The 13448-nt window shown below is 42.1% G+C and overlaps 1 protein-coding gene across 2 annotated transcripts; it reads right to left on the bottom strand.

Moving 5' to 3' along the window:
* Positions 1-541: 541 nt before the first annotated feature.
* SYPL1 (synaptophysin like 1) lies at positions 542-12704 on the bottom strand. 2 transcript variants are annotated; one of them, XM_073331837.1, is made up of 5 exons: positions 12621-12704; positions 11321-11439; positions 9697-9901; positions 2270-2458; positions 542-779 (listed from the first exon to the last, which is right to left on the bottom strand). In XM_073331837.1, the coding sequence occupies exons 1-5, from the start codon at positions 12687-12689 to the stop codon at positions 648-650; spliced, it is 714 nt and encodes a 237-aa protein (XP_073187938.1). In that variant the 5' UTR covers positions 12690-12704; the 3' UTR covers positions 542-647. The 2 variants fall into 2 exon arrangements, with proteins under 2 accessions (XP_073187938.1, XP_073187946.1); XM_073331845.1 differs by having other exon boundaries at positions 12633-12689.
* Between the last annotated feature and the right edge of the window lie 744 nt (positions 12705-13448).

Here is a 13448-nt window from a genome sequence, read left to right as displayed (position 1 = left end):
TGTCCCGAATCATGAAGTATTAACAATGAACATATGAACGCCAAACAAGTCTTAAGTGTCTATCTGCAAATACAACATTAGAAAGTGTCTATACTAGATTCCCCCTCCAAAAAAACCCACCAACAATATACAAGAAAATTACAGAATGCCAGAATCATGCTACCAGAGATGACTAAATATTTTTTTAGAAAGCTTATCTGTGCAAAGTTATTAGTAGGTAACCTCTGAATGAGGGATTTAATATTGGAACTCCAAACATCCTAAGCTAAGTAGTCTTTTCAACTGAGAAATCAGTCATGTTACAGAATCCAAATCAGTTTCTTCCCACAAATGTTAACTAGAACCACTTCCTGAAAAGGTGTGTGTGTGAGGAAGTATTTGCCAAGAGATTTAGGAAGGTCTGAACAATTTGTTATTTTTTAATGAAGAAACTTCACTCATTTTAGAGTCATAATATATTTCACTGTAAAACACTTGAAAATTTACATCCATATTTCTGTGAGACATGCTTTAAGTACAAAGCAGAAGTTTACCCACTAATTTGTTTAAACTATTCATTACTACAAAAAAACTGCAGTGACTTCAAGTTGTTGGCCGTCGGATGCAAAATAGATGCTCTTTATGAAGTATCAACATCATCTTACTAATTATATTCCTGTTGTAGGTGGATAGATTCCTGAGCTTTGGGAAGTTGAGTTTGATGGGTTATGCAAGCTGGTCTCCTTGTATACAAACCAAGCATTTCCTCCCCACAGAATCATGTTAAGTAATCCAAAAGCCTGGGGGGCGGGGGTTAAAAATAGATTATAAAAATTAAACTCTTGTAGCACACAAATTTGAAACTAGCAGGCAAAACAGTTTGGCTTGCAACATTCCTTTAGAGATTTATACTTGCAAAGTGCTTTAAATATTAAGTTAATTGATCCTCTTTCCACAGGGATCTACTAATGAGTAGACCCATTTCTCCATGAGTTAGCAGTGATAGTTATGGCTAATGAGCATCCTCATTATAGATATGTAGGACCACAGTCACGGATATGCAAGGAATTATGAAGTTCCTCCATTCATTGAATGGAAACTGCAGGCATGCATTAAGGGATTAAGCATGTGATCTCCACTGGCCTAGTGAGCAAGTGTAAGATCACTTTTGAACCCAGATTTACAATTTAATACAATGTACTCTTGGCCACACTCCTTATGCTTTAGTAAAGGGGGAGAGTAGGGGAGAAGCTTGTTATCTATCACCACAAGAATACTGTGCAATTCCCAGCCCCTAAAAAGAGCTTTCCTTAAGTCTCTTTGTTTTGGGGTATGCGAAGAAGGTTAACAGTTACTACAAAGGCCAGGTTCGATAGATAAATGTCAGGCAGTAGCTAGTTTACTCCTACCAGAGACACCCCACATGAATTTCAATAAAGTTACTGGACAAATCGCACTCGCTGAGAGTGGCTATGGAGAGAAGTAATGTGGAAGCTTAAGAGAAAGGTGCCTGGAAGAGAGATTCCCAAATGACTTTGAAAGACATCTTTCTGCAAATTAAATTACACAGATTTGCCAAGAATGGTTTTAAGAGGAAACAGTTGCTGCTCTGGTTAGTGCTTTCAGCGGCAGATTAGTCACTGGGCTTATGAGGCTCATGCCCAGGGGCCTCGGCCAACCGGGGGACCCCAGAGCCCTGGGCAGGTGGGAAAAGCCCCCGTGCCCCCAACCCTGTTCCCTGGTAGTTGTGCCAGGTGTGGAGGTAGGGGAAGCCCCTAAAGCCCCTAGCGCCCCCAACCCCATCCCCAGCAGAAGCCAGGGGGAGCACGGGAAGCCCCAGAACAGGGATCCCTGCTGCAGCCCCAGGACTGGAGGAGCTCTTGCTACCTGCTGGAGCCTGGGGCCACAGTGGGGGAAACAGAGCTTCTCTGGTCTTGGGGCCGCAGTTTGGGGATGGAATGGGCAGGATCCCGGTGAAGGGGCACAAAGGAGTGCCATGGGCGAGGTCATACGTGCAGGGGCTGGATCGGGTGCAAAATAGGGGTGAGACCACAGGTGGAAGGGGTGGGGAGGGCCCCCCGCCACTTGCTCTGGCCCAGGGCCCTAGGAAACCTTAATCTGCCTCTGAGTGCTCTGCCTTAGGATGAGCATCATGCATGACTGGTAACCCATGACGGAATTTCAGTAAAAACTAAAAAATGGGTGCTACATAGAATACCATAAAGTGTGTATTGTAAGTTCAGGTGCAATACAAGCAAGATAAGGATGCTATAACTCTTGACATACGTACCACGGACACATTCAGAGTTCCCATGCTGGTAACAGAGGCAAACAAACAAGTTGATCCTGGTAATTTGCAAGATGCAATCTCCTGAACAATGCTGGGACCGGTGGATATTTTTATATCAGTAAGTGCCTTAGCCCAGGCTGAAGTGCTGACCAGCCACAGAAAAGCAGCCATGACAGTAATAACCAAGTCCTATACCAAAGAGACAACTGTCAATTACCACTTCCACAAGAGAATTAAACACATTTTCCAGTTAAGGGAAAAGTGAAAAAAAATGCATCAGACTTACAGTCAAGATACAACACTGGCATATGTAGCTATTAGACAACGAGTTAGGTAACTATTAGACAGTGACAAAGACAATATCTTTAGTGGACCAGCTTCTGCTGGTGAAAGACAAGCTTTTGAGCTAAACACAGCTCTTCTTCAGGTCCATAGCTATTGACTTACCTGTGCAAACATATTAAGCCAGTTTAATTAGGCAGTCTCAGATACTAGTTTTCTTTCTGAGCACAATATAAAAGTTACACAGACAGTACTGTAACTGGACTACAGAACTGTCTACACCCCTTCTATACTAAAAAAGGTTATAAACATTCAACTTAGCAGTTGTGACTAAAATATGCTGGCTAGCATATAAAGATATAATACAGTGTGTATTATCCACACCATATTAGTATGCATTAGTACAAACATTAAATCACAAATACTGTAACAGTAATTTAGCCTAAACTGCCTATACCATAATCCTGTTCACTTATGCCAAGTATCCCACAACACCTTGCATTTGCTGAAGTAACCATTTGGAATAAGCAGACAGGAAACTTGTAAAAATCAAGGTACATTCGTTCTGTGTCTTAGCACAAGCTACGGAAGGAAGTACCTTCACATATCAGTGCCTGAAATGCTAGTATCCAAAAGGAAGATAAGGAACAAAACAAGTTAGGGAACTGGAACAAACTGATGGGTTGGATTGAAGTGACATGTAAAGAAATGTGTAACTTGTCAAATAATTTCAGCTGAAATGTACAACTTGGAGCACACCTTGTGTAAGGTGAACGTAATATCGCTGCACGGGACTGCTCTGGGGAGACTGGTGTTGTCTAGAACATTTTTCCTGTACCTACCACATTAATAAACCTGACTGATGCTGGTTATTTAGTCTAAGTATATTTCATTATAAAATAACTAACCAAATGTAGTCAAGCAATTACTACAATTTGTCAACACAATTCAGATAGAAGAAGTCTACCTCTCTCTAATCTGAAGGCTTGCACCCCCCAAAAGTTATTTAAAACATGGGCAGAATGTTAGGTACAGTTCAGTGTGATAAGTTATCCTAAATGTTCACCACCACCCCCAGAAATGGCACAGAGGCTCAGGAGAATCAAATTGTGCTTGAGAACGCAGTACTGATATTTTTAATATTAAATCTCTTGGTACACTGACAGCCAAAAAGTGTCATTCTGCTGTTTGAAGTGCTGCAGTTTTTAAGTCATCCAATATGTAGACTCTGAACTATTCAGAGAATTGTCTATACAGTAGTGATTATCTTCACAAAATCCCCGTGAGGCTGGAAAAAAAAAAAAAGTTACTTGCCTAAGGTCACTCAAAGTCTATAGAAAAGCTAATATCTGGGTTCCAAGCCAAGTCCCAGGCCTGACCCACTAGAAGAGTTATAACAGCATGTCAGTTAGGAGTGTGTGTGTGTGTATATATATATATACACACACACACACTAATGCAGTTATACTGGTATAAGCACTAAGATGATGTTATTGATTTAAAAGGTGCCTTATACCAATATAGCTTATTCTATTTTGGGAAGCGAAAAAAAGAAAACGCTATGCCTATAGAAGTACTTTTATACCGTTAAAATTGCATCCACACATGCAAGTAGGTGAGGAGGTTTGCCATTTTAACTATACTAACACAGCCCTTTCTCGTTTAGCCCTTAGACACAAGGCCCTCCTTCACAGATAGGACTTGGTGGCCCGGGAGACTTTCACTGTGTCTCACAATTTCCAATTTGTCCAAATGGCACTTTAAGTTTGGGTAGTAAAAATTAAAATATGGACATTAAATTAAAAGAAGTAGTTTTAGGTGGTATATCTGACCCCTAAATCTTTCTGCCCCTGTCATAAATATAAAGGGAAGGGTAAACCCCTTTGAAATCCCTCCTGGCCAGGGGAAAGCTCCTCTCACCTGTAAAGGGTTAAGAAGCTAAAGGTAACCTCGCTGGCACCTGACCAAAATGACCAATGAGGAGACAAGATACTTTCAAAAGCTGGGAGGAGGGAGAGAAACAAAGGGTCTGTGTCTGTCTGTAGTCGTCTTGGCCAGGGACAGAACAGGAATGGAGTCTTAGAACTTTTAGTAAGTAATCTAGCTAGGTATGTGTTAGATTATGATTTCTTTAAATGGCTGAGAAAAGAATTGTGCTGAATAGAATAACTATTTCTGTCTGTGTATCTTTTTTTGTAACTTAAGGTTTTGCCTAGAGGGGTTCTCTATGTTTTTGAATCTAATTACCCTGTAAGATATCTACCATCCTGATTTTACAGGGGGGATTTCTTTATTTCTATTTATTTCTATTTTTTATTAAAAGTCTTCTTGTAAAACACTGAATGCTTTTTCAGTATTTTCAGATCCAAGGGTTTGGGTCTGTGGTCACCTATGCAAATTGGTGAGGCTTTTTATCCAACATTTCCCAGGAAAGGGGGAGTGCAAGTGTTGGGAGGATTGTTCATTGTTCTTAAGATCCAAGGGTCTGGGTCTGTAGTCACCTAGGCAAATTGGTGAGGCTTTTTACCAAACCTTGTCCAGGAAGTGGGGTGCAAGGTTTTGGGAAGTATTTTGGGGGGGAAGGACGCGTCCAAACAGCTCTTCCCCAGTAATCAGTATTAGTTTGGTGGTGGTAGCGGCCAGTCCAAGGATAACGGGGGTAATATTTTGTACCTTGGGGAAGTTTTGACCTAAACTGGTAAAGATAAGCTTAGGAGGTTTTTCATGCAGGTCCCCACATCTGTACCCTAGAGTTCAGAGTGGGGGGAGGAACCTTGACAGCCCCTAAACAAACAAACAAACAAAAAAAAAAACACACAAAACAAAACTGCATCTCTTATTGATGTGTGAAAAAGCCTGCACAGAGGAAACTGCAGAATTGACAATATCCAGAGAGCTGTCAAGTTACCTCAAATATTTTTCTGTAGTTTTAGGTGTTAAAAGCAACACTAGTAGGGGAAATATTTTCATATTTAAAGTGAGATTTAAATTGACTGTGACCCTTTAGACTAAGACTTAATTTACAGAGACCTCCCTACCAACACTACAGAAAGAGGGATTCTAGGTGGACTCCTCCTGAAGGTCGAAACAGCAGACTGGACTTCTACATAGAGTGCTTCCGCCGACATGCACGGGCTGAAATTGTGGAAAAGCAGCATCACTTGCCCCATAACCTCAGCCATGCAGAACACAATGCCATCCAGAGCCTCAGAAACAACTCTGACATCATAATCAAAAAGGCTGACAAAGGAGGTGCTGTTGTCATCATGAATAGGTCGGAATATGAACAAGAGGCTGCTCGGCAGCTCTCCAACACGAGTTTCTACAAGCCATTACCCTATGATCCCACTGAGAGTTACCAAAAGCAACTACAGCATTTGCTCAAGAAACTTCCTGAAAAAAGCACAAGATCAAATCCGCACAGACACACCCCTGGAACCCCGACCTGGGATATTCTATCTACTACCCAAGATCCATAAACCTGGAAATCCTGGACGCCCCATCATCTCAGGCATTGGCACCCTGACAGTAGGATTGTCTGGCTATGTAGACTCCCTCCTCAGGCCCTACGCTACCAGCACTCCCAGGTACCTTCGAGACACCACTGACTTCCTAAGGAAACTTCAATCCATCGGTGATCTTCCTGATAACACCATCCTGGCCACTATGGATGTAGAAGCCCTCTACACCAACATTCCACACAAAGATGGACTACAAGCCGTCAGGAACACTATCCCCGATAATGTCACGGCTAACCTGGTGGCTGAACTTTGTGACTTTGTCCTTACCCATAACTATTTCACATTTGGGGACAATGTATACCTTCAGATCAGCGGCACTGCTATGGGTACCCGCATGGCCCCACAGTATGCCAACATTTTTATGGCTGATTTAGAACAACGCTTCCTCAGCTCTCGTCCCCTAAAGCCCCTACTCTACTTGCGCTATATTGATGACATCTTCATCATCTGGACCCATGGAAAAGAAGCCCTTGAGGAATTCCACCATGATTTCAACAATTTCCATCCCACCACCAACCTCAGCCTGGTCCAGTCCACACAAGAGATCCACTTCCTGGACACTACAGTGCTAATAAACAATGGTCACATAAACACCACCCTATACCGGAAACCTACTGACCGCTATTCCTACCTGCATGCCTCGAGCTTTCACCCTGACCACACCACACGATCCATCGTCTACAGCCAAGCTCTGTGATACAACCGCATTTGCTCCAACCCCTCAGACAGAGACAAACACCTACAAGATCTCTGTCAAGCTTTCTTACAACTACAATACCCACCTGAAGAAGTAAAGAAACAGATTGATAGAGCCAGAAGAGTTCCCAGAAGTTACCTACTACAGGACAGGCCTAACAAAGAAAACAACAGAACGCCACTAGCCGTCACCTTCAGCCCCAACTAAAACCCCTCCAACGCATTATTAAGGATCTACAACCTATCCTAAAGGATGACCCAACACTCTCACAAATCTTGGGAGACAGGCCAGTCCTTGCCTACAGACAGCCCTGCAACCTGAAGCAAATACTCACCAACAACCACATACCACACAACAGAACCACTAACCCAGGAACTTATCCTTGCAACAAAGCCCGTTGCCAATTGTGCCCACATATCTATTCAGGGGACACCATCACAGGGCCTAATAACATCAGCCACACTATCAGAGGCTCGTATACCTGCACATCCACCAATGTGATATATGCCATCATGTGCCAGCAATGCCCCTCTGCCATGTACATTGGTCAAACTGGACAGTCTCTACGTAAAAGAATAAATGAACACAAATCAGATGTCAAGAATTATAACATTCATAAACCAGTCGGAGAACACTTCAATCTCTCTGGTCACACAATCACAGACATGAAGGTCGCTATCTTAAAAAAACTTCAAATCCAGACTCCAGCGAGAAACTGCTGAATTGGAATTCATTTGCAAATTGGATACTATTAATTTAGGCTTAAATAGAGACTGGGAGTGGCTAAGTCATTATGCAAGGTAGCCTATTTCCTCTTGTTTTTTCCTACCCCCCCCTCCGATGTTCTGGTTTAACTTGGATTTAAACTTGGAGAGTGGTCAGTTTGGATGAGCTATTACCAGCAGGAGAGTGAGTTTGTGTGTGTATGGGGGTGGGGGGGTGAGAAAACCTGGATTTGTGCTGGAAATGGCCCACCTTAATTATGCACATTGTAGGGAGAATGGTCACTTTGGATGAGCTATTACCAGCAGGATAGTGAGTTTGTGTGTGTGGTTTTTGGGAGGGGGGTGAGAGAACCTGGATTTGTGCAGGAAATGGCCCAACTTTATTATCATGCACATTGTGTAAAGAGTTGTCACTTTGGATGGGCTATCACCAGCAGGAGAGTGAATTTGTGTGTGGGGGTGGAGGGTGAGAAAACCTGGATTTGTACTGGAAATGGCCCACCTGATGATCACTTTAGATAAGCTATTACCAGCAGGACAGTGGGGTGGGAGGAGGTATTTTTTCATTTTCTCTGTGTATATATAAAGTCTGCTGCAGTTTCCACGGCATGCATCTGATGAAGTGAGCTGTAGCTCACGAAAGCTCATGCTCAAATAAATTGGTTAGTCTCTAAGGTGCCACAAGTACTCCTTTTCTTTTTGCGAATACAGACTAACACGGCTGTTACTCTGAAACTTTACTAGTTTTGCTATTTTAAGCAGAAAGATCCAAAAAGTCTGATTATAGCCATTTTACAAAGAAAGGAAAGATCAGATGACCTTCACAAGCACATTTAAAACATAAGTGTCTAAACTTATTGCATGTATTTCACACCGCAGACTTAGGCCTACATTTTGCAATCAGATTGTACATGCAAACTTCGGAAACCACAGAGTTCCATGGTCTCCACCCAGCCACCAACGTAGACCCAACTGCAGAATCCAGGTCCTATATTCTTAGTCATTTAAATCTGCAGCAATCAATAGGAATAATTCGCCTGTTTTCTGTGAACCATACTTGTATTAAGATTCCCAATCTGTTAAAGTATTTAATGCCTATTCATGATTACAACTAACTAGTCAGAAGATTTCAGTCAAAGAAGGATAATAATTTTAAACTAAAATTGGCTTGTTTTTATTTACGTTAGTTTTTTTAGCAATTTAAGACTGTAAAATGGAAAAAGGAGGTAGAGTGGAAGTTCTTTACTTGTCTCCCAGTTGTTAAAAGTTCAAATGATATGTGAAACTTCTTAATAAGAAAACTTGTAAAGTGCTTATCTGTGCTGAAACAAGTCCAGGCCTCGCTAACGTCCTTACTGTGATAAACAGAGCAATAAAGTTGGTCTGCAGCGAACAACTCCTTTCAATATATTGAACTTCCACAAGTCAAGAAATCTGAAATGCTTTGACCAGGCTACATTCCTTTGTCCCGTTTTGCAGTTTGAAGTCAATGTGACTTGTGTTAAGTTACTTGTGTGTCTTGTTTTAATGCATCTAGCACCCTCCCCCAAAACAAATCTTTATAAGCAAACGTTAGGCTCCTATTTTTGTGTATGCCTGTTTCTGTACACAATTCATAATAGTGTCATTGATTTATTGAAAGTAACTTTTTAGTGCTGCCACTGAGTCAATTTTGTTTTGAAGTAATATTTTCTGCCACTACAAGTTAATGAAGATGGCAGTGTCAGGGGCTAAATCTAACACTTATGCACATACTTAGCTTTTAGCATGAGCAGTCCCATTGAAGTCAGTGGAATTTATGTGAGTAAAGTTACACACCAGTTAAAGAGTTTGCAGGATCTGTGCCTTCATCTTTGGTTTTCCTTTTTGCTTACATTGGGTTTGTTAAGATTAATAAAGAACCCCTTCCAGTAAATATTTTAAAATGCCATACCATTTATAAATTTAGTTTGTTTATATTTTAATCTAAAGTTGTAGTGGCAACAGTTTTCAACTTAATTTTAAAAAGCAGCAACTTTATTTTTTTTTAAATTAGCAAAGTTTAATAAACCCAAGTGATTTTAAACCATTCCACACTGCACCACAATGTGACAATTTAAGTTTAATTGTCACTTAAACAGGTCTGTGCTGAGCAGAAGTCATTTTTCCTTTCAGTGGTTTTAAAAACAAAAAGACGAAAATAGCTTAGTGTTAGTTACTTACAATCAATGGGATTTTGCCAGTGTTCTGATACAGGTGCATGTACCCAACATATAGTACAAGGGCAGCAATACAGTAAAGGAATACCAGGACTGCAAAAGTTACAAAGAACTGTGCAGAAGAGGAGAAGTTGCCCACAAGGTGAAAGTCAGTCCAACTGCCACCGCATCGTGTTGGATCTGGTGCACTAAACACAGCTGTATTCAACCTGTGGGGGAAAGACAGTGCATTTTCCATAGCAAGACTTTCTTGCACAAGGGGAAACCTCAGTATCTTAGCATTTTATGAGAACAATACCATCAACACTCTGACTGCATAAGGCATTCTTTAGATGAATACATTGACTAGCAACTCAAGTTGCATAATACTCTCTATAGTCCCCTCCCCACCTTAAAGACTTAGATTTTGCCACAAGGCATACCACACTTAAATAGAAGTTACAAATGAAGACTAACTCAGAACCTGAAAGTTGAAGTTTAAGCCACTCAGACTTGGAAACAAGCCTAATTTAACTGTACTTAATTCAAGTGTGCCAGCCTAAGCTGAAACAGCTAGATGAGAGCTTGCCAGCCACAGGGTTAAATCATTAGCTGTAGGTAAATGCAAATGTTTAGGCTCCCAGCAGTTCTGCTGAGAGATTCAACTCAACCCTAGTGGGTTACTGAATGGACAGCACAATAGATTTGCCCCCTCTGGATGTTGACTTGGGGCAGGGAGTCTTGAATCTTTTATACTAGCCTTCACTAGCCATCAGCATCTGCTAAAGCTCCAATCCCATAGCCTACTCTGTGCAGCTACAGCCCTTGATACCTGTCGAGCAGTTTACAGGATTGAGGCCTATGTTTATTAGGACCCCTTCTGGATGCTGGGAAAGCGGAGGAAGGGTCACTCTTCTTCCTTCCCTATTTTTCTCTGAACCTTGCGGTTTATATTTGGCTGGGATTCCAGTCAAGTGTTGTTTAGTCTCCCTCTCATATTCCCACAGAAATATTGTTCTGTCTTTGCTTCAATGTGTTATGGGCAACTACCAAGTTTAGTTGACCATATTCATATAGAAATCAGCTGCTGGTGCACATAATGCCAGGTGAGCTTTCCTATTCAGTACTTAAGCAAAATGCTACACCTAAAGTCTAAATTGGATCCCTCAATGGAATTAGAATTATTCGATAAACAGAAAGCATCTGTTAAAGATTTTAGAATTCCCCTTAAAATTCTGTTTAAAGGATCAGCAGTACTTTAGTATTGAGACAAAATGAAGACAACATGAAGGGTAACTTTTTTAAAAATCTAGAGATAGTTTAATGATTCATGCACCACTAAAGTAAATGCTTTCAGCTCATGATAGTCATCAAGAAGGTGTATATTTCAATTTGGCAATATAATCTCTTTTCACAGCCACATAATCTGCATAGAGATGGAGACAAACATGCTTTCAGTAGTCAGTGCCCTGATTTCTCAATTCTCTGATTTCTCAAATCAGACTATACATTGCAGGGTGTTTGAATTAGCATAAGAGAGGACTTTAAAAAAAAGGTAGATTTCTCCATATTATAGTGGGTAACAAGTGAATCCAATAAAATTAGTGGGCAGTGGTGAGGACAGTAAGGAAGTAAAAGAATAGACTCACCTGAATGGATAAGCAAAAGCAGCTGTAACTGTTTTGTTCACAACACCTTTACAAGAAACTAAAATTGTAGTTGTACCTTTATAACCTCCACAGGTGGCAAAAACAAAGATGGAAAAAATCTATAAAAATTGAAACAATATATTAGTATTCTCAGACTGTGTGAAATCTAGTACAGTCAATAATGGGAGGAAGACACCATTTATTCACATTTGTATTAAATTATTTCAACATTCCCAAATAAGAGTTAGTGTATAGTGCTCCATCAGCAAAGGTCTGATTCAAACAAGCACTCTCATTGCCACAGCATTTTTCTACAAGTAGTGCAGTCAAGTTTCACCAGAATTACTCTCTTTCCATTTCAAAGAGAGGTTGTTTGGATTTAAGCACTCCACTACAGTCTAAAGAAAAGAGTGAAACCAACTTTAATCCAATAGTGAAAACTAGTAGTCCTTATTTTACTTTTTTACACTCACCAACTTTAAAGAAAATAAAGATAAAGATTTTAATTTTAGTTTCACTAATCCAAGGCATCTGTAATATCTAGAGAGGTCTGCTTTTAAAATAGAGAATTATTTTTAACTTTCCCTGCCTTTGTTAATTAGCGTTGGTGAGATAGCAAAACACATGGGCAATTACCCAGAGAAACAGGGCCTGCTTCAGAGATGCCAGCCCCCTACAACTCCAACTTCACATCAGTGGAAGCTACCTGTACTTAGAACATTATTTATTAACATTCCCCCCCCAACCTCCACTGCCCAAGAAACCAGCAACAAAAACACAGGCCCAAGGCTTCCACTGACAGGAAGCAGAGTTTCTTCATAGATCTTGGTCAATAGTTCTTGTTTTCCCCTTCCTCACCCCAACAGACAGAAGACCCACCACACAGACACCCCAGTGGCACAAATATGCTGCAGTTATACTGGTTTCTCTTTAAATGAAGTGAGGCAGGCACAGCTCTGTCACAAACACCAGCCAAGAAGTTATTTTGTGGTGAAAATACTTGTAGTGGGTAATAAGGGATCTGGCTAGTTCTCTGAGGCACCGCCACCTTGGAGAGCCAGGAAACCCCTCACCAACCAGGCCACGCCCAAGCCCACGCCTGCAAGCGCTTGGCCTCATCAACATCCCTACCCCACAGAAAAGGCTGCTGTTTCCCTACAAGCCCAGCCCAGCTGGGGAGTTTGCAACCTACAAGGGGAATGGAGAGACCTGAGGGGAGGACTCTTGGGCCTTTTGCTCCCTTACAGCTCAGCTGCTCTAAGAAAAAACAACCCCCCAGCTCACCCTACTCCAGACTCACCCACTCAAGGACCTTCATGAAGCCAAGTGGCTCCAGCAGCGGGCTGAGGTTGACCTGAAGGCCAGTCATTTTCTGGGGAGAAAGAGACAAAGAGGCCTGCAAGTAACCCCCTAGCTTGAGCAGCCCACACATTAACCACCCACTGCTGGTAGCCAGAGAGGAGCCCTCTGCTGGTCCCTATAGGGCCTGCCTGACTAGGCCCCGCCCAGCTACACCCTGGAGCCCGTCCTGCCTCACCCCAACTGTCACCTCACAATGGGCCTGGGTGAGTGGCAGCTGCAGCTGGCCCCGCCCAGTGCTAGTGTTGCCTCCCTGTTCCAAGGCTTCTACTTACATGGCTGAGAGCAGCCTAGGGGCTCACTGCCGTGGGGAGAGCCTCACTGTTGCTTAAAGCCTTAGGGCATCAGGGCGTGTGCAAGGATCCCACTGCCAGTTGGGGCTCTTCTGTGGGCATGAGGGCTCTGCTGTCACTTGAGGCAGCATTGCCATATCCAAAGGATGGTAGAGTTAGGGTCACAGCCATTGTAAGAGTTGTCAGACAAAATGTGGGGGAGGTTGGAGCTTGTCAGGTGTGGCGCTAAGTGAATGGGGGTGAGGAAGGCTGCTGGCCTGAGGTGGGGCTGGTTCTCCTGGGATGGGTGGCTTGTGGAATGAGGGGGACATTAGTGCTCCTGGGGTGGGGAGGTTTCTCCTTCCCCTCCATTTCTCCTTGCACAGTATTCAGCTCCAGTATTTAAGCAAAATGCTACATCTAAAGTCTAAATTGGATCCCTCAATGGAATTAGAATTATTCGATAAATAGAAAGCATCCGTGAAAGATACTAGAAT

The sequence above is a fragment of the Lepidochelys kempii genome, chromosome 1 (genome assembly GCF_965140265.1).
Source record: "Lepidochelys kempii isolate rLepKem1 chromosome 1, rLepKem1.hap2, whole genome shotgun sequence".
Lineage (NCBI taxonomy): Eukaryota > Metazoa > Chordata > Testudines > Cheloniidae > Lepidochelys > Lepidochelys kempii.
Note: the sequence above shows the minus strand (reverse complement) of the source record. Positions and strands in the feature narration are given on the sequence as shown.

What these genes read in the sequence shown, in the direction of transcription:
- SYPL1 (XM_073331837.1), bottom strand. Translation starts at nt 12,689, where the DNA reads ATGACTGGCCTTCAGGTCAACCTCAGCCCGCTGCTGGAGCCACTTGGC. An exon ending in GCTTTTGCTTATCCATTCAG is followed by an intron (nt 9,902 to 11,320) that starts GTGAGTCTATTC and finishes TTTCCCCCACAG; the next exon opens with GTTGAATACAGCTGTGTTTA. An exon ending in GAACTCTGAATGTGTCCGTG is followed by an intron (nt 780 to 2,269) that starts GTACGTATGTCA and finishes CCCGCCCCCCAG; the next exon opens with GCTTTTGGATTACTTAACAT.